Raw genomic sequence first — 25563 nt, forward strand, 5'->3', positions numbered from 1 at the left:
GTGTACTGCCCGGCCTACAAATGTAGCCTATCAGCACATCGCGTTAAAAGAAGCAGAACAATAAGAACAACATAAAGCAAAGCTTTTGCTCTTCTATCTTTTGAAGGAGCAGATAAAAATTAGCTTACCCTTTCTGCAACAGCTGCAAGGATAGTTTTGGCCATAGCAGAGGAAAATCATGGGTTAGAAGGACCCAAAGCAGCATAGTGTGGCTGAGCTGGGAGATCTACAAACCCAGACACATAGGAGAGACTTACAAGAGCTACCAGAAAGAATAAGAAATAATGTCACATTTTTATGCACGTCTGCAGAGCAGCACACAGCTCTATGAATGAGGAGACAGTGAGTTCCACTCATCAGCCTCAAAAATGTACTATGTTGTAACTAAATCAGCAGATTTGTTACCATCCTAAATTTATTGTTGCTCCACAGCAGCACAGTCCCTTCTGCTTGGCTGCCGCTGCCAGATGTTCATTTCAGGGTAATTTAGATACAGACACAAGACACTGGCTTGCACTGCCCTTGCTCTGTTTTCCGTTAGTAACTCTCTTTGCTTCCTAGTCGCTATTTCATTAGCAATAAGTCATGCAACAGATAGGTAAAGCAATACAAAGAAATTTTTATTACACGTGTTGATGGATTGTGCTGTCTGCTGAAATTTTGCAGATTGAAAGCCCCAATGCTCCAGGTTGCAATGCTAACCTTCGTACCACACAAGAGCTCTTAAAAGCCTTTCTTTCTCTACCTCCTCTGGTGCAGCAGTCACTCATTCCCTCAATCTAAAACCATAATTCCTGCTTCCTTAACTACATGCTAGCGATAATATGGAAGGACTCCACACCTCTAAAGTTAGAACAACTCTTCATCAGGAGAACAGTTAACATGCATACTCTTATTAATATGCATACAGATCCAGCCCATTGCTCTCTTTTCCAGTGTCTTTTCTCTCTCTGCAACCCTTTTTTTTCATAGCTTGTTCTTGTTCCCTGCAGTCTGTTTTAATACTATGCTTTAAAAGGATCTGTCCTCTCAAGGAAGCCAGCAGCTTCTTTTCTTTATTTGTTTCTGTGATAAAATATGCTAAACTGAAAATGAGGTCTTGGTCATTGCAAAGTTAAAAGCATTAACAAAGAATGGCAAAACCACAATTTATTATCTTGTTACAGAAAACAAAACACAACAAAACAAAAAACCACCTAACTAGTAGAACAGTGCTGTCCTGTATTTCCAGAAGCAGCAGTACTGAGTAGATCGGTATGATTTGTGGCTGACCCACTCATTAAAGTATTTAAGGGTTCAAGAACTGCAAGGCAGAACACACCAACCATCTGGCATTTCAGCTTTTCTCTTTCTTGCTAGCACAAAGGTAGGGTATTTCTCTCTCTCTCTCTCTCTCTCTCTCTCTCTCACACACACACACACACACACACACACACCACACACAAGCCCAAACAACTAACCAAAAACTGTAGAAACTTGATTTGTTGAGACTTCTACCTTGTTCTGGCTTTGCTGAAGACTTCCATGAAGCTCAAAAGCTTTGGTGATAACAACGGAGGACAAATGAGCAAAATAAGTTTGTATTTATTTATTTATTTAAAGGAATCTTGACTAAGTACAAAATTCTGTCACAAGAAAGTCGAAGAAAAGTTTTGAATATATCTAGGGCTAAGCACTAGGCCTAGTGTGGTCAGTATCATACCCAAGTCTTGTCTTGTCAACAAATGTCATTCTAAATCTGAATTTTTTTTTCTAGTGTTCAGCTCACCCATGTCTTCCTCACATTTGCTTTCTAACGTTAGCCAGATTTACTTCCTGTAATGACTGGGTTTTATTGCCTCATCTCCACATGTATTTACCCAGCTGCTATGTATTTGCTAGGTGAGCATGTTTCAGAAGGGCTTTTAACCCTTGCCTCTGGGCAGTCAGGATTTCCTGTTCAGCAGCAGTAATAGAGTGAAACAGGAAACAGCGATGGCTGCTACCACTGGGTGGAAGGAAAAAAGGTCAACTGCTGTATTTGTACCTTCTCATTAGTCCCATACCCTCAGACTTGTGGCTATTCAGGATTGCTGTACAACCATTTATCATTGCCACAATTAATAATCAATCTATGAGTAATTAAATTAGTCAAATTGCCCTGCCTGCGCATAGATCTATCCAAACCAATCTTTTATGTTTTCAGTATTTGCTGACCTTCACTTGAGCACATAACATCAATACCATTCAATCAACTCTGCTTTGAATACTTACTTTACTGAACTAGCACTGATTGGTGCAATAGCAATGCCAGATGTCCATATGCTTAGCATTAGTGTTATGCATGGGAATAGAGCCCAGCCCTTCTAGTAGCCTGAAACAGGAATACTTTTAACAAGGACTTGCTGTGAGACTGTCAATTTTATACTTTATTCTCTAGTGTTGAGATGTGATATTGAACCAAACTGCAAGTTTTGGAAGTCATTTGACATTCTGTATCATTAGAAAAAACGTTAACTTTAAACTAATTTTAAGAAAAAAGTCTTCTAATTTGATGTGAAGCTCAAAAAACAGCAGCACATTGTACTTTACATTACTTGGTGCACAGTGTTTTGCCTGTCAACTCCTTTGCAACACATGCCCTCACTGCTGTGACCAGCTCTTCCATTTTATGCTTTAGAAGGCTATAGCACTACACTATGTGCATTCATTTGAAGCTATTATGTCTCCCATTTTCACTATGAAAGCAGAGACAGACTGAATGCTCCTCAAACAGGAATATCATACTGTAGTTTCTGAACTGTCAATTGAAACAAATCTAGTTTTATTCTGAATCCAAATGAAACATACATAAAGTTTCCCATAAAAAAGTTCCCAAATGCTTTGGGAAAAAACAAAGTCGCCAACCCCAAAATTCATAAGAGAAACATTTCACAGCATTTCAGTAGATGTATGTATTATTGCAACTAACATCAGTGATTTTTGCAAGATTTAAAAAAACTGTATCTCAAATATTTTTGAAGCCAAGTCATTAATTTCACATTGACAGCATCGGTGTTTTCCAGATACACTATGTCAAACATTTGAAAATTATCTTCAACTATCTCTATATTTGAGCACCATGTCAGACCTTAAAGCTGAATATGAACAGGGCAGATGTCTGCCAATTCCTCTTTGCAGGAAGCAGATAACAGAAACCGATGGCTTTTCCTAAAGGTAATACAAACTGAGAGTCAGCAGTGGGACTGCAAAACCATAAACTGTGAGCCTTCAATATCTATACAGCTAGCAAGTCAGGTCCAATTTATTTATTTATTTATTTATTTTAAAGACCACCAATAGGATCTGGCTGTCATTCTGAGACGAGTATATCATTATCTAAGACCTCTCTTATATTAAGTCTATCTAGATCTAAATAAGAATTACTGTGTTTTTATGCCTTTAATAGTAGAGAAACATACAAATAAAATGTTTCCCATGAGCAAAGACACAGGAAATTTTGGATAATACTGAGAAATATGTTACTAAAACTCTTGTCCCCTGCATACTATGGCTCTTGCAGGCTTTTTTAATAATATGCATTGAAGAATTTACATTAGTACAAAACAACTTAAGAAATTACAGAATCATTTGAGTTGCTAGGGACTCTTAAAGGCCATCTAGTCCAATTCCTGTTCAATGAATAGGAAAACCTATAGCTCCATCAGGTTGCTTGGAGCCCCACCCAGCCTGACTTTGAATGTCTCCAGGAACAGGACATCCACCACCTCTCTGGGCAACCTGTCCCAGTGCCTCACCACTCTTACTATAAAATCTCCCCTCCTTTGGTTTGAAACCATTTCCCCTTATGCTATCACAGCAGGCCCTGCTAAAGAGTCTGTCCCATTCCTTCTTATAGCCCCCCTTTAGATACCGAAAGGCCACTCTCAGGTCACCAGGAGCCTTCTCTTCTCCAGGCTGAAGAGCCCCAGCTCTCTCAGTCTGTCTTCTTAAGAGAAGAGTTCCATCCCTGGGATCATTTCTGTGGTACTCCTCTGGATGTGCTCCAACAGGTCCATGCCTCTCCTGCACAGAGGGCACCACATCTGGACAAGCAAGATGTAATTCCAGTCATTCTAGTTTAAAGGGCATAAAAGCATTAGAGCGACTGTGCAGATAACAGAGGCATATCTTCTCCTCACATATGCTTTGTAAACACAGTTCTTTCAATCATATTCTGTTACTAAGTAGTTTTTAAATCAGATGCGCACATATTAACAGAAAGGTATCTACTGCAATAGTTTAAGCACAAAAGGTAAGACAAGGTACGCTCCTGCATTATACTGACAGAGCAGCAGAAGGTGGCTTTGTTGTTCAAATTGGAAAAATGAGGAAGAGAAATTTCTGAGCCATGTAGGCTTAAGGTTTTCAAATGCTTTGCATTGCATGGGAGAAAAAAGCAGAACTCCTATAGTATACATTCACACATTTAACCTGTTTCTCTTTACTAGTGCTCAAACCTTCCTATGACTATACCCTGGGTCAGTTTGCCATCAAATTAAAATCAATCAAAAATGGTAAGTTTGGAGAATATATTTGCTTAGCTTCAGCACAGAAACACATACTGGTTTAGGCCCATTTTGCTTTTATTAATAATATAAGTTTCTATTATCTCTTAACATTACAACTGAAAGTTTTACAGTTAATCTCACACTAAAATGACAAACACTGTTTGGCTTTATTTGCAAAAGTTGAATTACAACTTTGATAAAAATACATTTCCAAGATTTGAGAAATGACTTGTGTTTTCTGGATTTCAGTGCTAACGTATCCCTGCTTTTGAAATTGGTTTAAGTTAATTAACATTGCTAGGGAAGAACTATTTGGCCTGATCTCTGTTCATAGCTGTAAGGCAAAGATGACATCTTAATGTAACTATTGTATTGTGAGTAAAGTCAAGAAGAGACATTTTTTCTTCGAATATAGAGCCTGTGGCAATGTTCATTTTTTCTTTTATGACATTCTCTTCAAAATTTTCAGAAAGCTCTAACCCAATGTAAATAGATCTAGTAGTCATGCCATACTCACTCAGCACCTTTCTTCCTTCCAAGAGAACCAAAGCTGTGTAACAAGATGTCATGACAATCTTAATTAAAACTGTTTGTAACATATAGCCCAAATAGTTAACCAAATGAAAAAGTTATGTGGTATACCAAGATACACTTTTGATTCCACTCCAAACAGGCTGCAGCTAGCGGAAATTAAGTCTTCATCAAGAAAGTAGAGAATACAGAAGGAAAGGAGTGGTGGAAGACTTAATACTAAGAGGGAAAATTTCTTTTAAATGGGCTCCTGAACTTGTGTGACGCTTCACTATTTTCAATAGGAATTTAAATGTGAAATAATTAAAGACATCAGTACTATATTATTTTAACTGTAATTTCACTGAGCTCGTCAGTTCCTAAGATTAAAAAAAATATTTAGGAAGATAGCGATCAGGTGGTCATTAGCAAAAACATCCATTACAGTTGTAGTTCATCTTCTCCTCAGTGTTATGCAACAATATAACTTTAGGACTCCTATAACATGTTATTTCACCTTCCCATAGGACAACCGATACGCAGCAAAAATCTTTACTGCATTTTAAATAACAGCCAGTGGCTACATGAAGGTTAGAAATAGAAAGCATAGATAAGTTTTACCTGTGAAACTTCAATAAAGCAAGGATTGGGAAAGCCATAGCCAGAAAGTTAAAGAGTCAGGGCTGAGCAGTAACTTCAAGTCTTAAGATTTTGACAGGTATTACTGAATCATGACAACTTGTTCTATGTTTGTGCCATCATTTTACAAAAAGGCTTCACACGCTTTCCTTCAAAACTGGTTATTCATAGCTAGACAAATAATTTCATTGAGGGACAGGTGAAAACACCCTTCATATTTACCAACTCCTAGAAAGGTCTATGTTAGTGATAGTAGCCACTGGCAAGATTCTAGTGGTGGTCAAGTAGCCACCATTGTGCAGTATGTGAGATGAGGAATTCCCCTGCATAAACATGAACAGATTCACTTTGCTGAGACATCGTTGAGTACATATAAATGAAGGAATACTTAACCACATTCTGAAAAGACAGTTTCCTAAAACAAACTCTACCTATTATTTTGGTTGCTGCTGAAATACAAACTCTGGGCCAAGAACAAAAAAAGAAGACTAGACTGTATCAAACTGTTGTGAAATAGACCACCAGAAATAAATCTAGCTGCATTACGAATATTGTGTTAACCACCTATTTCATGTCCTGCAGATTATGAAAAGTTTTCCTTTAGTATCTTGACAGCATGCATTTTGAAGTGATTTTTAACTATTCTTTGGGTTTTCATCATTTCAACTACAGAATTGAAATTAATTTTTAAACAAGTTCAAGGTTTTGTTTGATATGCAGTTTTTTGAGCATTTTCTATTCTTTTCATTGTACTACCAAAACTAAGAGCTAATTAAACAGTATTCTAAAATAGTTTAAAAACAATACTTTTTTTTTTTTTTCCATCTCATTAAGGGCAATACTAATAAAAAAAAGGTGTCCAAACTGACACTACAGCGTTGTGAAGCAGTTGGCTAGAGAGACTGTGTCCTCAAAGGCCAGTTCATGGGTTGTTTTTTTTTTTCATCTTATGCAATCATATACATTAATTATCAAAAAAGTTAATAACATGCTTTAAGAAAATAACCCACCTTACAGTTGTGTCATGAGTACTGACAAATACTTTTAGTTTGTTTTACTGATCAAGATTCAAGTTTCAATGTAAAAATGCTTACTCGCATACCATACTGATCAAGAAAATATTTCATTTTCTTAAAGTTAAATGGATAATTAAAGTTGCAGCTACTACTGAAGTAGATAAATGATTCATAAAGGCCATAGGAAACTGTACAAAACTAAAAAGGGAAACCTCACTTTCAGAATGATAGTATGTCCACTTCAGTTTTATTAAACCATTGAGACTGTTTCAAAAGACAGCACTGGGCAGTTTCACTTGAATAGCCAAAATTTTTTTTTCTTTTACTGAAAAAGATATTTCGCATTTCTGCAAAATAAACAAAAACAGGAGCAAAACCATACACACTAGGACTGCAGTACAGATGAAGGCAAAGTTTTGTTACAAACCTGTTATTAACATACAGTGAGAAATGTCGATTGTACAAAACTTACAGTGACTGACCTATGATTAATTTAAGATAATCCCAGCAATGCAAATACAACTTAGAACAGCTCAATTGTTTACAATTTTACAATTGTTATTAAGGTGGGAGACTGAGTTTTTAGAAACAATTTAACTGGCACTGTCTTTTTTGATTAAAGCCTACATTTGTGCTTTAAGTATTCGCTGGTTACAAATCTGTTACATACCTAATTCTTCAGCATAGAGAAGTACTCCTTGGTGTAATCTCATCTGTCTCCTAGCAGCTTTCCTTTAGCAAGAGGCTGGGTTGAGCAGCTGCTTCTGTAGAAAACACTGTTGTCAGTCTTTGTTCTCCTTGCAGGGGGATGCTTTAGTAAGAAACAGCTGGCTGTATCCAGCATTGAAAATATTGTCAGCTGTGTTGCCTAGCCAAACTTGGAAAATCAAATTAGCATTTCCTGGCTGGTAATGTACTTTATGCCCAGTGGGTTGTTTAAGAGCATTGTAAGTAAAAATCCATAAACGTTAACAGCAATGTTTAAACTTTATTGGGGAGAAGGGGATGGCAAAAATCAATGTAAGATACTAGTTTTAAAGTTTAGGCTATGTTATATTTGATTACTGGGATATCAGTACAATGAAAATGGAAGAATTTCAACAGTAATTTTGAAGAAGTTTCAGTACACCATGTTGTGCAGGGCTTTATAAAAGATTTTTGTTTCCAAAGATGTTATTGGGGTCCACATATTCTTTAACAGATCTCAGCATTCCCAGGCCAACATCAGAGATACTCTCCTTCATCCAGCGCTTCCGCAATTTGCCTACTGGAAAAACAAAAACAGAGTTTCAATATACAGCAGGATTCTAGGAGCCAATCAATCTTGTGACCGTGAATGAATAAACACTGTGTGATAAATGCTTTTATTCAAAAATGAGAAATGTTTTGCTTTATTTGATTTATTGAGCCCACCAGACTATCAAGCTCATTAAGCTCTGCATACTCCCAGAGGAAGACTGTGTTCCACACTGCCTACTTTCTTTAGAAACTATGAAATTTAGATGAAGCTTAGGCTGAAATCACCCGTTCTACTAAAATAGTGATTTGGTAGTAAGTTTTCAAAAGATGAATTTGGTAGTTTTTTTTAAGTAGAAAACCAGATAAGACATTACTAAAAAGTACAACTCCACACCTCTTGATTGCTTTAAAGAATGTGCTCAAGAATCAGAAACAAACTTAAAACAGTATTGGCTTAAGCAACAAAAAAATATTTTCTAAAGAGAAAGCTTGAAGACTAGTTATCAGTCATCAGCATATCTCGTTTTATTTAAAAACCTCTGCACAGGCTGGCACGTGCAGACACTATGACACAAAAGTTTATCTTCCATGTTAAAATGGATATTCACAATGTACACCAAACACAAAGCAAAGCTGAAACACTAGCCATTTAAGAACTCATTTCACTAAATTCTCACAACGGTTCTGTTAAATGGCCAAGTGTTCATACACTAATTAACCAAGTCATCAACTCCTATTTAACAGATTGTGCAAAATATTGGTCATTCTTTCATTTAACATAGTATAGCATTTACCTTGTCAGCCTTACCTTGTCACAACCCATTTGTTAGTATGATGTGATATAGTAAAGATTTGAGAGGCAGATGCTTTAAGAGTATCTGAACCTAAATTCAAGCCATCTTTTGTGCCCTGTTCTCAGGGTAACCATCAAACTGTCATCAGAATAATAAATTACAGAGACACCTCTGGAGAACAGAGTATATTTGTTTATACCTTAAGGAATGAGCTAGTTATAAAGCCAACTGAAAAAGCAAACGTGAGAAAGAAGGAAATCTGCAGAAATAGAAAGCAACTACTACCAGTATTCATGTAAAGAGCAAAGATCGTAACTGAAGGACAAAAACATTTTTCATGCAGTAGGAACTGTGGTAGCCGAGCTCAAAAAAAACAAAACCAAAACCCACTCAGGTGCAAACATACCACTGCTACAATTTGACTGAGCAAGTTGATGTAGCTGCCTTTTATCTGGGGGAATCTAAATACTAATACAACCACGCACAAAAAAAATAGAAAAGAGGCATGGATGTGGTTCGTCCATCACCTCAAGCCTCTCTCAGTGGCTCATATACAAGCAGCTGAAGAACAGTCATTATCATTCTCAACTGTTATCTGTAATATAGTTTCAGTGAATGTGTCCTGTGGTTATGGATGTAATTGTCCTGAAAAGACTGCAAACAACTGCTCCAACAAGATGGAGCACATTAGAATCACAGCAGGATGCCCAACAGCTAGCATGCCTGCCTCTTTTACACCTCCAGTAATAATGCAATTCCACAAGGAACTGAACTACTGTCTGAGCAGCACCGAACAGTCATTGCATATTTAATGAAGTCGCTCACCAAGTGCTGGAAAACAGAAGGTGCTTGGAGTGCATCATTAGCTCTGTCAAAGTGATAATTTACACATCTATCTTGTCAAATTTTCTATGGTTTATACTTTTGCAATAATAAATCTAACATACATTTGACCAGTGAACTGTGAAGAAAAAAAAAAAAATCTGTACTAGTTACAGTGGTCCTTCACAAACATTCCAAGAAAATGTTCATGAAAATAAGATATACATGCATTTTTCAGCTATAGACCATGAAAAGCTTTGTGCAGATGAGAGCACTACACAGAAAAGCAATACAGACAGTTTGTTTCACTTCAGGTTAGTTCTGCCCTTTGAGTATTCCTTCTTCCTCCATAGGGCAATATAATCAATATCGAGGATGAGAAGAGAAAAGGAAGAAAATACAGTACCATTAAAACATGTTCCCATAGATGTAAAATGACTTCAAGTAGCAAAGTTACTTAAATTTTTTTAAAGCCTGGTCAGAGAATAGCTTTGAGCTCAAGGAAGTCCTAACTTTCCTACCACTAAAAGGTCTCAGTTGAGCCTGATCATACCATGGACTAGAAAAAACAACCTTTCAGTTTCTAGTCTACAGAAGGTAGGCCATTTACCTTTAAAGCCAGGAGGATATAATTTATCTAAAACTGACAAGAGATCAAATTAATCTAATTTTATATGCTACATAACAGCTTCGTTAATAAAGATTACCAACTCAGCACAACACTGTCGACCACTACAAATTGGTCATACAAGTCCTATACACACCATTATAAACCCAGTTCCTGTGGAATCAACTAGTAACAAATACAACTTCTCATTCTTTCATCTTTTCCCTCTAAAGACACCTAATCTTGCATCTTTAATTCTTGAAAATGAATGATGAGAGTAAGTATTAAATTTTTAGAAGTAGCAATTGCTCTACTCCTGACACATGCTAGGACCATAAACATTCACTGCTAGGAAGCTAGAATATTTGCCAAGCATGACCCAGCACTCAAGACTAGTCAAATTAAATTTGAAGCCCTGCTTACTACACACAGTAAAAACACCCTAGCATGGCAAAGAGTCTGCTTCAAACAAATCACATGCCTCAAAACAGAAAGCCAACAAGATTGTGCAGTAGCAACTCAAAAAGATAGTCCAAAACCTGATTTCATGATCATTTTTTGGTTTTATTACCATTATAGACTATGTGTTAAGGAAACACATAAGCTGGAAAAAAGGCTTTTTTGCAATTCTGATACACGCTAGTCCATAGTCATGAAGGCTATGGTTACTCATCTTTGAGGATGCAGATGGATGGCTGCTTAAAACTAGCTATGAATGGAGCTAGCAAACAGCAGGCAGCAATCAGTTCTCTCACTTAGGAAAATCAAGTACTTGAGCACACATGAACAGGCTTGTAAAGGAAGTTAGTGTAGCTGACGGATCCCAGGAATAGCTCTACCCCCAGCACAGAATAGATTTACAGCAGTATGTGGACCCAGGGGAAATAGGCTCCAGTGGCACTACACGTGGCCCTAGACTTCCTCCGCTCCAGTCCTTTCAACGTAAAGAGGCAATTACTGCAGAGCAATCTGGGAAGCAATAGCTCTGCAGAAGGAGAAACACTAACATGGGTCATAAGAAGGAAGGGGCTCTTCCAGCTGCAGAATGCTTTTCTTGTAGCTGGTAGTCTCTTACAGGAAGTGATGTTGCTCTCCTAGAAATAGCTTTCCAGAAATACTCTTCCAGAGAGAGTTCTGAAATACACTGAGAAAGATCAGTGCATTAATCTAATACTTCAACAGAAGTTGAGGACTCATAAAGTCTTTCGTATTTTTTTGGTGAAAACACCGAAGATGGCACTTCTATTTTCATCATCAATAGACTAAGGAAGAAAAATACGACTGAGTCATTGATTATTTCACACAATTAGGGTTTCCTCATGTCTGAAAACTGTCAGAGTTTAAACCTCTCATTCTAATTAACAAGTAAACTCTTAATTTATAAAATTAAGTATGGTCAGTCTCCAGTCCTTAACTTGAAGATAAGAGGATACTTTTCTTGTATAACAAAAAGTCCACGTGCAATTCTAAGTCTACCACTCCCCCCTAAGGAAATAATTCCAGATTTTGTAGTCTGCATGGATTACTGTAAAGTACATCTTAAGACATGGCTTCCTAATGATACCACAGAATGGCAGCGTCAAACATGAAACTGACTGCACATCAGTTTTGCACATCCCTTTCTCTTTCTTCTGAGCTTTTCTACATAAATTGCCAGGAATTTGATACAATAACTCACATTTTTGTAGAGGCTGGGTTATACTAATCTTTATTTAGTCAATTTGCCTAGAACTAATTTTCTTCTACTTTCTATGATGTTATGTGTCTAGATTAATGTATTCTGCTAAACTCACAAGCTGATAATTACTTTCTTAAGTAATAAGCTGTTAGTTAGAATATCACCTGCAATGGAAAGAATCTGTTTTTAGTTTTGCATGGGTGCATAATTTGGCAATAAAGAAGGAATCAAGGCCAAATCCAGCCAGCTCCCCACACATGCTGTATTCTAAAGCAAAAATACTGAGGAGTTTTAATCAGTGATATTTCCTAAGCAAATGTTATTTTATGGATAGATAAAAGCATGCATTTTATCAAACAGGAATTCAAGAAAAACAAGTCCAGATACTCCACCCCAAAATACAAGTCATTGTTATACTGAAAGGCCAATACACTGATGTATATGTCTGGCATTCCTACAGCTTCTCGTGTCCATGAGATGCTTGCTTTAAGAGGCTGGTATGGATACACTCCTGCAATTCCTTTACTGGAAAGTTCCTGTACTTACATAGCAAGGATGTGAGCTGTAATCCATTAACAAAAAAAAGAGTTACGTTTCTTTTAATCTCAAAAACTGCCATGGGATCAGGAAATACTCTCACAACACTGCTAACTGACTGGAAGTTAGAATATTTTCATTAGTTTGAGGAAAACAGAGAATAGATATTGGGATTAAAAAGAATCTGAACTTAAGTCTTTCCAAAATTAGTCTTAATATAAAATAAAGAGTGTTATGATTTTAGTTTTCCTTGTGCATGGTAGCTATGAGCAGTCCTGCAGTTAGTATTTTTCCAGATGTAAAGTAATTTAGAGCTTTACACATCTCAAACTGTCATATGTGACCACTTCTTCACTCAGAGTGGATGAAGATTGACTTAAGCAAGCTTTGTATTTCCTATAGCCTCAAGTCCCAGACTACATCTGTTTTCTTTGATACACAAAACCAGAGTTAAAATAGCTCCATTTATCACACCATGATTGTAGGCAGACAAACCAGCCTGTCTGCTTCCAGATAGTGAAAACAACTGTTATTAATCACAATTACAAGACAAATACTAAAATAAACTGCACCAGTATTTTCTTTTACCACCCCCACCCCCAACAGACTGATTTTAGCAGAGCTAGGAATGATAGGACCTGAAGGTCAGTAAATAAAATTGATATTATTAGGCTAATTTTCAGCAGCACACCTACTATGAACAGGAAAAAAATAAAAATAAAAAAATCTTGTCTTGCCAGACACAAAAAGACTTAAAGCAGAAAAGATTTGTCAGGCTCTAATGGGAACAAGAGAAGTCTAACAGAAATCAGGTTTTCTAAACCTATAAAGTCAGAAAGCTCAAGTATGCAAGGGTATCAAAATGGTATACATGTGATTTTTTCTTGCCCATGATGCTGTAAGCAAAATTTCAGATGGTGAGGGCAAATGCACTCAATCATGACAAGCTACAGCTGCATCTGAGTTAATGGATGAAATGCTAGTCACAGTAAAATACAGTTGCCACAGCAGGAGAGAGCACAGTAGCAGATCAAGAGGGTAATTTCATATCCACGTTTTGAGAACTGACTGGTTACTGTAATACTATAGCAAAAATTAATCAGAGAACAATACATGCATATTAAAAATATCGAAACTGTTTTCACTTATGTTTTCAATATTTACACATCTTCCAATATTCTGATATTGCAATTTCCATCACAAAGATGTATGCCTGAAACAGCCCTAGATATAAGTTTCAAGCCCTGGAATTCACCAATGTGTTTTAAAACACTGTTTCTACACTTCAGTTTTTCCCCTGCAGGGAGCTTTCTTAGAATTATATAATTTTTATTTTATTTTAAACCATTAGATTTCTTACTCTTTGCTCTTATTTCTGTAGCTGGGCAATGCTCCAAAAGAGTAGAGAAGAAATTTATTTTAAATCAGTTTAGAGAAGTTAGCTACACAAATCAAAAGGAATTTCTTCCTGATATTTGAGTTTACAGCATTATATAGGAAACCATCAAATTAATCAAGCTACCTGAATATGTGGGAAAAGCATATGAAAGTTGTCAGGGTAATATTATACATTTAATTGATTCTAAACCTTACTACTAAAGCATGGAAACAGCTTGCAAAGAAACTAGTAACACATTAAAAATTATTTTCAAACCACAAGAGAGGAAACCGAATAATCAGATGTTAAGCAGACAGAAACACAGTTGATATGCATAGTTCAGCTAAAGTGTCAAGCAATTTTATGCAGATATTATCACTAAGTGGTTTGGAATTAGGGGTAAACAGCATTCACCTAACTGCAAGGGACATTAAGTTGCTCTTCCTAGAGCTATGAAACTTGTCTATGTAAATGAATACACCTCCACACGAGGTTCAGTTGAAACTGCTTATGACAAACTTACAAACTACCTTTTCAGCTTTTCAGATAGCCTGTAGATTTCCTACCAAAGTAATGTTTTGAGGCTGCTATTCATGAATATATCATGCTGTGCAACTGGATATCAAACAGTCCAGGACTAGTGATGCTTCTGCTGAACATTTGGTAAAAGGGTGTAAAGTTTCTTGAGAGACTGACAAAATATATTTTGAGTAATTTAAAAATATTTTGAATGCATTAAATGGAATGTTCTGTTTGATGTATTCATGTATACTTACTAGTTTAAAAAAGATTAACAATAGACTGAGAACAATACCTCCATGGTGATGTGACAGACTTCCTCCATTGGCAAGTATTTCTTCTCTAGCAGCCCTCTAGATAGGAAAGATAAGATATTTAACATTAAATGCACAAGATGTTTGGTTTTAGTCAAACGCTTGCTATAGTAAGCATTTTAACAGGTGTATGAAAAAAGTCAGAAACATACAGGATACACAATAAAAGTGAACATTTCATCTCAAGTCTGCAGATGAATTTAAGTAGGAATTTTCCAAATGAACCCTATAAAAGCCAAGATATTTCAAAGCACATCTGTTACAACAAAACTATTGTTCCAGAACAGAATATTCTGGATCACTTTCCCCTTGCCAAAACTAAATTAGTCTATTGGGCTGGGGAGCTCATCTAGAGGATGGCTAAATGCCTACTGAAAAGGAAACAAATTCCCCAGAGTGACTGAGGTTACTCACTCAGAAAGGAATTTAGATTCAGATTTTTCAAGATTCTGGATGTCAAAGTAATGTACTTTAGAAATGACTACTCTTTTGTGCATGAAGCTTGTGGCAAAAAATAAATAAATAAATAAATAAAAATTATTTTCTATGTTGATGAAGAAATATTTGAATACTTTCATGCTAAAATACTCACCTTGCACCCCTCGGTACATTGTTTAAGGTCTACTTCTCCTAGCTGCTAATGATCAAAGTTCTATAAGTAGACTATTAAGATTTTTCCTACAAAACTCAGCTTGGCCAACAAGTTTGGCATACATTACAGAATATTAGCTTCTCTTCCTTAACTGACACACTTATATACTTTACCTCAATTTCTTCATAGACATGAATAGGATCACTAATCCCTCTGTAGTTAAAGGCGAAGTAGAAATAGACACATGCACCTGCATCGTAAGTTTGTGTCACCCTGCAGAAGAGAACTACATTACAAACAGAGCTTTATGGTATGGTAACATCAGCCATTATATCATGCTACACAACTCAAAGTTCCTCATTCGATTTTTAAAGGGTAACTTTAAAAAAAAAAAAAAAAAGGTTTGGTTTTGCATGTACTTTGTAAGAGTGAATCAATGCAATGACTTTCAGAGAGCTAAAGTTCTTAAAGATTCTTAAATAAGCCTTATTTTGCTGTATGCACCAGAGAGTCAAGGACAAGCATCAAGACTAGTGATGCGCCACTAATCCCGTGAAATAATTACTATTACATGTAACCTACTTAGTTAAAGAGAAAAGTCAAGATGACTAGTCTTCGTTCTATCATTAATAGATAACTGTCACTAGGTAGCAAGTGTAATGACCTCTTAGTTGAGTTACTAATAACTCAATCTAAAAATGGAAGTATTTGAGTCATTCCATGGCTTACCTGCAAGTGGAAAAGGGAGCAAATTGAACACCCTTTTCTTTGCATTCTCTTACTATCCTTTCCTTCACATTCCTACAGAGGTCTAAAACCCTGTAACAGAAAATGTATTGAAACATAAAATCTTAATAAGATTTTATACCACTTTATAGAAAAAAACAACCACAAACACATAACTGAAACTTCAGTATTTTTTTTTTTTTGTAACATATATAATCCAAGAAGACTGCCTTCTAAAACCAATTTCAACCACTTTAGATTTTATTCTAAGAATAAAACAGTTCTCCATTAAGACTTAACCAGCATTGCTCTTTTTGTACATCTCCTGAATAGTAAATTTACCTTGAATTAGAGCATAGTATGAAAGCTCTTTTCCATATAGAATAGAAGTCAAAAGAATTCAACAGGAAATAGAGCTTACCACTTCTCTGTCTAAACTTATCATCCTCAGCAAAAGAGCCTTAACTGTAGCTCACAAATGCAACTTACAGAAAGCTAGAGAAGTGCAAGGCCTTGTACATTCTGGTATACCTTTGATAAGCTGCAAGGCAAGAACTAGAGACTGCAGCTGTGTACTACTCTGCCAGCTTGAAATGTTATCAGTTTAATATGGCAGTGAGTTATTAAATCTTGCCATAAACCGTATTTAATTCACTTTTGGTAATTTATCTTCCCTTCACACCCACCTCAGCAGATTCAGGCACATTCGAAGCATTAAAAAAAAATTCAAGAACATATTTTTCAAATTATCATTTATTTAATTATATATTCTCCCTCTAATGAGTGCAGCACCATCCACGCTGTGCAACTTGATTTTTTTAAGCATTTTATACAGACATAAAGCTACTCTGCTTTCTGACAGAAGTTATATATGAAAGAAAATAATCCATTCAAATGGATTAGCAATATAGTATCTTTTTAAAATCTATTCAGTCAGGTACAGAGTACCTGATTTGTGAAAAACTGCATAACTCTTATTAGTCCAAGTATAAAAAGGTTTTGAAAGCATTCACCTTGGTAAGCACAACTTAAGAAAAATATCTGAAATTCTTACACAACAACTCATTCTTTCAGGTAGAACAAAAACAAACTCACAGCTAACAAGTGAGTGTACTACAAGACCTATAAAGTTGAAGTAAAATAAACAACAGTTTTGCTTTAAAAATCACCCTTCTCAAGTTTCTCCCAGTCATTTAGACAGACTCTCCCAATCTTCAAAGCAGAAGCCAGATTTTACCACTAAATTTAGTAGCAAATATACAAGGTTACCAGTTCACATCACAGTTTCCATAGTTTCCTCTTTGCATTAATGACAAGGTCGCATTAAAATCAGTTTAGATTCTGCTTTAAGAGGTTTCTGGCTTAGCAAATGGAATGTTAACATAAACAGAAATATTACTGAATATTGCCTACATTGCATTTCTAAAATCCTGAAACATAATTTACCAGCAACTTTAGCAAGAACACAGCTGTAAGATTTGAGGCACATCAGGGAGCCTCTGATACACATAAGGCTTAAATTAAATTAAGTTTCCTCATGAGCAAGCACAAGTTAGGAATAATTTGGATGAAATCAGGTACAAGGTTTTAAGCAAAACTGAAGAATAATCAGTTTACCTATCCCAAGGAACAGATGTCTCAAACGACTCTCCTATTACATAGTAATCCAGGCCCAGGTCCTAATAAACAGAGAAAGGAAATTATCAGTAACATTGAACACCAACATCTGGGATTCCAGTGTAGGATACACAGCTAGCAGCTGAGCAACTTTGGATTGCTTAAGAAAGAAAGAAAATCTATTTTGCAAAAACAGCCATCTGTCCCAGTGACGCTAGTTTATAGTTATAGAAGTGGTATAGCTCTTTTAAAACAGTTGACATTTTTATATCATGGCTAAAAAACAGCTTGCGAGAGTGTCTGTATGCTTCCACTAACAACTATTTGTACCGCTAGCACCAATCCAAAAGCTCCACTGTTCTAATCAGCATAATATCTAATAGAATTAGTTATTTGAAACTGAAGTTCTATCCAGGATTTAAGTTCTACCTAGGAAGCGTAAAGACAAGAAACATTCAGCCCATTTTACCTACAGCCTGCTGAAATAAAATGAAATTCAGTAATTTGTCCCAAACTAGAGAGACCAAACAAAATGTAGTGCTAAGAACATCTATAATGTTCTGAAAAAAATTAATCACTTAAACCCATAAGACAGAAGTTCAGAAAAGGAGCTGCACCAGTTCAGACTGAAATTTATTCACCTTGAAATTCTGGAATTCTCATTTAAACTATCGCTATAAGTGGATGTTCAAAGAGTAAGAGCTGAGTGATCACATATAAATTCCCCCATCACATATAAACTCCCCCAGCTCAGACTAATTTCAACCTGTGGATTGGTAAGTCTGATCTGGTTTATTTAGCAACTGTCAGTAAATCCTCCAAGTTACTCCTTACAGGTAACTTTTTTTGTTGTTTAACTGTACAAATTTATAAGGTATTTTGCAGAAAAGTTCCATGAGTAAGCACTACAGAATTAGAGATGGAATAGATACAATCCTCTAAGGAGAAGTTTAGTTAAGAGAACATCCAAGGCAATCTGCATTTTGAATTCAGGAAGCATCTTCAAAGATATCCTTCAGTTTTGTTTTATTAATTAACAGAAGTTTCAGTAGGAGACAAGAGGTAACCTACCCGAAGGTAAGCAATGACAAACGTCAGCATATATCCTCTCTGTCCATTATCTTCTCCAGCTGCCAAGCCTCTGCAATTAAGGAATTTAATTAACTTTCCAGCACAGTATTCAGAAGTTTCAAAAAATAACCAGAAAAAAATCAACATTTTGATTCTGAAACATTGTGCAAGTTTATTACATTAGCTGCAAATAGACTCTCTGTAAGCACAGGTACATTTTCCTTTGAGATGCTCAGAGAGAAGGAAGTTGGGTACAACAAGAAAGAAAAAAAAAATTCAGGCAAAGTAGTCTTATGAAAATTGACTAACTTTGTAGTATAGTTACTCATAATCAACATACTGCACAGTATTCCTTCATAAGATATCTGAAAGCAAGACTTTTTCTGTTTTGTTTGTAACCGCACTAGCACTAGGCCTAGCAGCCAAGAAAAGAGCACTGTTTCCAAACAAATGGAATAACATTGCTGTTTGACCTTTGCTTTTGTTAATTTCATGACCTAAAAAACATTAACAGCTCATGTTTCAGTACATTTACTGCAGATACAGTAAGATCACATACATAAGAACAAAAATTTCTCAAGAAGTACTAAACGGCAGTCTAATGAAAACTGCATTAACAATCTGCCATTCATCTACCTCTCGAACTCAAACACTATTTACCTAGACAAGTCTTGGGCTTAGATCAGCACAACCAATTCCCATGGAAGCTCTTCAAAGAATGAAATGTTAACACTGTATCAGAGCTTTTTTTTTTTTTTTTGTCTCTAAAAGTGTAAGGTTTAGCAACAATAATGATGAAAGTTTACAGAATTTTCGAAGCAGTTGAGGAACACAAGCAGATGAAATTTACTTCTGTGTTTCAGCTCGATCTATTTTACTTCTGAAGTAAAGTACAGAAGTACTTCTGTAGACCTTCTGATGCTAGAGAGTCACCACACTTAGTCATCAGGGAATTACTGAATAGTCCCGACCCGGCAGAACATTTGAGACTGCTGCTTGAACACATTGGCTTTTTTCACACAAATCTGTTATAACAGAAGCATACAAACGAATTAAGCTAAACTGAAGCTGAAAACAGAAGCCTATGATTCCTGATTTAGCAATAAAGTTTTTCCAATTTAGTTTTAGAATCACTGCTTTTTCACATTATGGATGTTCTGTTCTGTACTTTATCTTTTTTGGTCTTCAAAACTCACGAAAGAACAAAGAAAATAGAACTAGACAGAGCACCTTCATGATCTTCATTTACAGGAAGATCTGTAACTATGTTTCTAAGCACATGTTGGAGTTATGCACTTGTGTTCTCACAGTTCATGACAGCAAGACTACTGACATCAGTTCCCAAAAGTTTAAGTGAAGGACAGATGAAAAAGACTGAGCCCTAAAACGAAAAAGGAAGCCCTGTTTTCACTAACATATCAGATTAAGAGAATTATGAAAGTCTTTTTTGTTTGCTTTTAAGTATTAGCTTTTGAGAACAAGGGCAGTATATCTTTAGCTTGTCTTCCTAGATCATACTCTAAATCTGAGCAGCTTACGTGGGTGGAAAAAAAAAAAAAGATAACCTGGATACCTTTCAGACATGAAACCAGAAAGTTAAAACATTAAACAGATACCTAATATAGTCTGAACTGAGTAGCACAGATTGCAGCTCCTAACAGACCACTAACACAGCCCACTTTCCCCCCCTCCACCGCCAGTATTCATACTGTCCAGAAATATCAAGAGAGGACCTGCAGATGAGACCTTTTGCTGCTATAGCAAGCTATAACACATTAAGCTATAACACTCAAAGATAAAGAAAAATGTAATTCTTATCACTGAAAAGTAGCAAGCTGCTCATGTGAAATCCATTTTCGTAAACCATTTAAAGTGGTAGAATGAAAGAACAAATTTCAGAAACGATGACCTTGAAATATAAGACATCTTGTATATTTTAATAGTTGAGACTAATAATGGTAAAAAATTTTCTTTAAAAAGTATATTCTTACAAATGAGACTTCTAGTTTTCATCACTGTTGTAATCAAAATATAACTACCCGATCATTACTCAGCCTGCCACTATAGTGAAGTATTTCCCGTTCCATTATAAGGATAAAAAGTCTGTAGGACAGAGAGACAGCACATTCTTCAAAGTACACAAGCTTCTCTTTTAAATAAGCTTTCTATATTTATTTGCTTATATCAATTCTGTAAAGAAAATTACCCTAGCAATTTTGTTTCTCTTCTTTATACAGAATCTATAATTCAGTATTGCAAAGCAAGCAGCTTGCAGACCTGTAAGTAATTACAAGGGCTAGTTTCCATTCTAATAACACCAGTTCTAAGTCAAATACTTGTCTTGGTGCAGTGCACAGACAGCTGAAGTTTTTTCATAAAGCTACCTTTTAAGAATTCGCACAAGTCATGTTTTTCAAAGGGAACACTCAGTAGCTGATTGTTCCCACTTGAAACTATTAAATTGAGAAGAGATTTACACAAAAATTGCAACGTAAATACAGTAACTTTGCTGCTTCTTGGATAGTTCCATGTGAAAAGTTTATTGAAATCACATACCCAAACTTGGTGGCAATGTCATACACTTGTTTTTCATGCTGAAGAACCTTCTCTCTGTCACCCTCAAAGAGCAAGGTAGCTACACATAGGATGTTGGGATCAAATCCTTTGAACTGCAGAAAGAAAATCCTTGCGTTATGTCATCGCCTGTGTGGTAGAATACAAGCAACAAGTTTTTGCTTTTCATGTACACAGAATTCCTTCTGGTCTGTAAGCATTGTTTGCTGCTGTTTCAAACAAGAGAAAAATATCAGGAAAACACACTTTTCAAAAAATTTATCCCAAAAAGAAAGCAAGTTTTTTTTCTTGACAGGACAAACAGTTACAGCTACTGAAGTGACAGAGTTGGTGTGTCATCTTTTTCACTCCTGTCCAAATAAATAAATAAATATTTCCTATACGCATGTTGATTATTAATTAGCTCCAGTAAACTACCACTACTGAGCAGGTTTCAAAAGGAAAGGAAATGAACAGGGACATTCAGGGTCAGGCTGGACAGAGCTCTGAGCAACCATATCTAGCTGTAGATGTCCCTGCTCACTGCAGGGGAGTTGGACTAGAGGAACTTTACAGGTTCATTCCAACTCAAACAAGTCTATGACTCTATAAATATAAAGCTGCAACAAAATGTGATTACCTTTTCACACTTACAAAGGGTTTAAAAAAATCAGGAACAAAGTACTCTTAGTATATATATACACTAATAAATGATTTTTTCAATTATTATTTTGTAAAAGCTCCTTCCCCTTTCCAGTGGTGTTCAATGCTCCCAGTCTCCATTCTGTTTGTGGTAACTTGTTATTTAAGCACCGACCAGATCATAAGATACACGAACAGTCAAGAGAGTTAAATTCATCCTTTGTGTCCCCAACAGTCAAGTCAACATCAGTTACTTGCTATTCCACTCAGCGTTTCTTTGACTGAATACATTATCTATGCTGCAACTTAACCAAAGGTAACAGGAGAGCCTAATAAAGCAGCAAGGAGGCAGAGCATCTTAAGGTGGCTCAGTCCTTCAGTCAATGACCTCAGATCTGTATGGTGATGCCAGCCTGAAATGGCCAAATCAGAATTTCTGAAGAGCATATTGCATCCTACCACCCCAAAACAGCACCATGAAAACTGTAATTTGAAAGAATATATCCTCATAGGCGAAGAATCTCTCATTAAAATAGCAAAAGCAGCATAGACAAATAAATATAATTACTACCGTGATAAACTCTAACCATGGGAATAAAGGTCTATTAAAATGCCATTTTACAGTCTCTTCTCATTCTAGAGCTATTTGTATTTCATCTAGTATGAATCCTTTCTTCTGTTCTGCTGTCTTGACTGTCATGCTCAAGAAGCACCTTACAATCTTCTGGAAGTCATTGGAAGAACTAGTTACAATGTGACCTGGTAGACACAAAGGATACCTAGAGCACTTCTTATTAGTGAACAGTCCCAAACCCTAAGAAGGTATAAACCAGGAAGATTCTGTGGCTATTCTTTTAAGCAGTAACATTCACAGGACTACTTTATTCAATAAAAAGAACAGAAGTGAGCCTGATGTGTTTTGATGTTTGCTTTTTTTTTTTAAAAGCTTAAAGTAAAATATCATAGCCATGTAATCAATGGCATAGTCAAGAAAGAAACTAAGTCACACAATGGAAGTCTTCATATAGCAAGAGACCACAAAGCTTATCACTAACTGTAAAGAGCACAACATGATTTACAGGGCCAATCTGTAGGTAAAGTAAATATGATATGATCTCATGATCATTAAAACTGCTTTCTCTACTCCAGATGATGGCTTTCAAGAAAGGCCACTCCTTGAAAACATTCAATAATATCAGGTCAGAATTCAATGTTCACCTCCTCTCTCTATCTGAAAGTTATTTAAATCCAAGACGACACTATTTGAATACACATATTTGCAGGAACTCCCTAGTTGATTTTGAAAAAAATAACATGAAATTTTAGGTAAAATCATTCTAGACTAAGAAGTGGTATTCGTTGGGATGAATTTCAGGAAGACAGGAACCATATTTGTATGGCAGTTCAAATTTTGTGAGGTTCTTCCAAAATTCTAGTTTAGCATGATAATTAAGTAGATCACATCTTCAAAAAAAAATCTGAGAAGAAATTAAAATGCTAGCCTCAATCCATTGGGATTAACTGGTGATCAGTGGACTGCAAGCTAGGTAAATTGGTACCAGTCTTGCTCTGTCACCAGTTCACTGTTAGAGAAGATACTTTAGTTTAGGGATACAATTGATGAAAACATCTGTGAGAACATCTCTTATGGAGTAAATCCTCAAGCAAATCATCTTATTTTGGATTAAACTACCTTGAGATTCTCTAGCTGATTCTACATCATTATACAGAAACTAAGAGCTGCATTAGAGACAGTATACTGCAGTCTCAAATTCTATGGATAGCATACAAAGTTCTAAGCAATATTAAACCTTAGAACAGTTACCTTTGTGATGTAGAACTTTTTCAGTCCATCCAAAAATGATGTAAAAATGGAAGCAACTTGTGGTTTAAGAGCGTGACCTTTGGAAAAAAGCAGAAAAAAGCATGTTAAAGCACTCCATATTCTTTAAAATTGTTACTTCAAAGGGCAAAAAAAAAAGCTTGGAACATAAAGTTGTAAGAATCATTTCAAGCACTTTGACTGTCATAATCAAAGGAACCTTTCTCAACTAATTTAGGAGGAACTTTAAGGAAAGGTTTTTATTAATTTTTTAAGAGGCATACATGCAACTGTGCACAAATACTCCATTTGACACTTAATTAAAGCTATCCTAGTTTAGATCTTCACAAGTATTCTGCATATGGAAAATTTCGAAAGAGCACTTCATTAGTTTCATGCTATAAAACAGAGCAAAACCACTGACCTTTTTCTTAAAGTTATGCCAAAACCATTGAAACCAATAGCAAAAAAATGGTACAAGTTAGGAGTTAAGCAATTTTTTCTTAATGGTTATGTCACTTGTGCAAAATTTTCTACATAAAGTTAGTAATTACTTCCTTAATCACATATGGAGAACTAAAATTACCAGGGTACATAAATGGTGTCTTGGAGTCTGTTAAATTAACATCTCTGCCTCAGGACTAAGTTAAATTGAGATGAAAGCCTTTTACTGTTTGTTCCATTGTTTTCAGTCACAAGCAACTTCTGAACTCCCATTACTGCTTCATTTTAAGAGTCTCGCATCTGGTCTACACGCTGTGAGCCCAATTCATAAAAAAAGTTATGCACCATTTACACGATACTTCCTTCTAAAATACTTCACAAAGTATTTCCCCTGAATAAAGCATGAACTTCAGTACTTCATTAGTCTCCTTTCCTCTTCAGTAAAGAGAGCTCTCACTGAAGATAAGAGTAAACCCCAAGAAATATGCCTCTAAGCACACTAAACTGAAGACACAAAAAAGCAGCAAATAAGAAAAGGGCGTTAATTTATTAAACCACAATCCATAAAAACTGATGATAATTCTACTTAATAAAACCACAAGAAAAATTTAGAGGCACCTTGGGCATCTTTTACTGCATAAATTGCAACCTCAGGTCAAAGCCAAATCCAGTGTTGGATTTAAAGCTTATAATTGGTCAAACGTTTTCCCAATTGAAAAAAAGGCATCCACTTTCTATTATATATGTTTGTGAGAACGAGTACAGCACAAAAAGATGACCAAATCAAGCAGCAATGCTTACTCAGTTCTCAGGTTTACAGATATGTTTATTTCCATTTGAAACAAAGTTCAGCTTTCTCATCATCAGATTAATGCCAGTTAAAGTTAACATTTGTTACAGAGGATTCTATCCAAAACAGATTTCAGAAACTCTGTCTTGTTTTAGTAGTATTAACAGAAGATTTTAAGGTCATGCTCCACACTGTAATCTGTGCACAATCAGAACTGTATGGCCTCAGCAAGTGCTTCAAGTTCCATTACCAGTAGCTTTCTGGGTAGTACAACTTCAGGTTCTCAACGGTGCCCTAACCAGAACATATCTTTTGCTGAAGCTTCTACTGTTGAAAACAAAAGTTTCCCTTAAGAAGGGCTCAAAAATGGCTGCTCTGCATGTCTGACCTTGCCCAACTTATTTCTCTGGATTTTGTAAAATTCTAGTAGCTTCACTGACTTTAACCTATAGCTTAGTTCTGTTTGCACAGATCTAAACAAAACAAAACAAAACAGCCCTCATTTTTGACAAGTTCCATTGCTCCTCTTCCCCCCCCCACCACACACACACACAAACCACTGCCATACTGGAGAATTTTCAAAATAAATCACCACTTCCCAGGAACACAGCCAGTGACGCAATTAGGAAATGTAGACCAATCTATTTTAACCAAATAACTTAACTATAAAATAAGATGCCTGCCTTCTGAATCTCACCCTACTCTGATACCTGACCTGTCATTA

At 35.9% G+C, this 25563-nt stretch overlaps 1 protein-coding gene across 1 annotated transcript in view; it reads right to left on the minus strand.

Annotated features, from left to right (window-relative positions):
* Positions 1 to 4586: 4586 nt before the first annotated feature.
* AGPS (alkylglycerone phosphate synthase) overlaps positions 4587 to 25563 on the minus strand; it is a 56448-nt gene continuing 35471 nt past the window's right edge. The window contains exons 13-20 of the mRNA XM_085227660.1: positions 23609 to 23685; positions 21145 to 21257; positions 18589 to 18658; positions 17518 to 17579; positions 15904 to 15993; positions 15348 to 15447; positions 14564 to 14621; positions 4587 to 7961 (exon numbers count right to left, since the gene is read on the minus strand). Coding sequence (XP_085083786.1) covers positions 7840 to 7961; positions 14564 to 14621; positions 15348 to 15447; positions 15904 to 15993; positions 17518 to 17579; positions 18589 to 18658; positions 21145 to 21257; positions 23609 to 23685 — 692 coding nt within the window. The 3' untranslated portion in view covers positions 4587 to 7839. The remainder of the gene's footprint in view (positions 7962 to 14563; positions 14622 to 15347; positions 15448 to 15903; positions 15994 to 17517; positions 17580 to 18588; positions 18659 to 21144; positions 21258 to 23608; positions 23686 to 25563) is intronic.

Source organism: Meleagris gallopavo, chromosome 7, assembly GCF_905368555.1.
Source record: "Meleagris gallopavo chromosome 7, MGAL_WU_HG_1.1, whole genome shotgun sequence".
NCBI classification, from domain to species: Eukaryota; Metazoa; Chordata; class Aves; order Galliformes; family Phasianidae; genus Meleagris; species Meleagris gallopavo.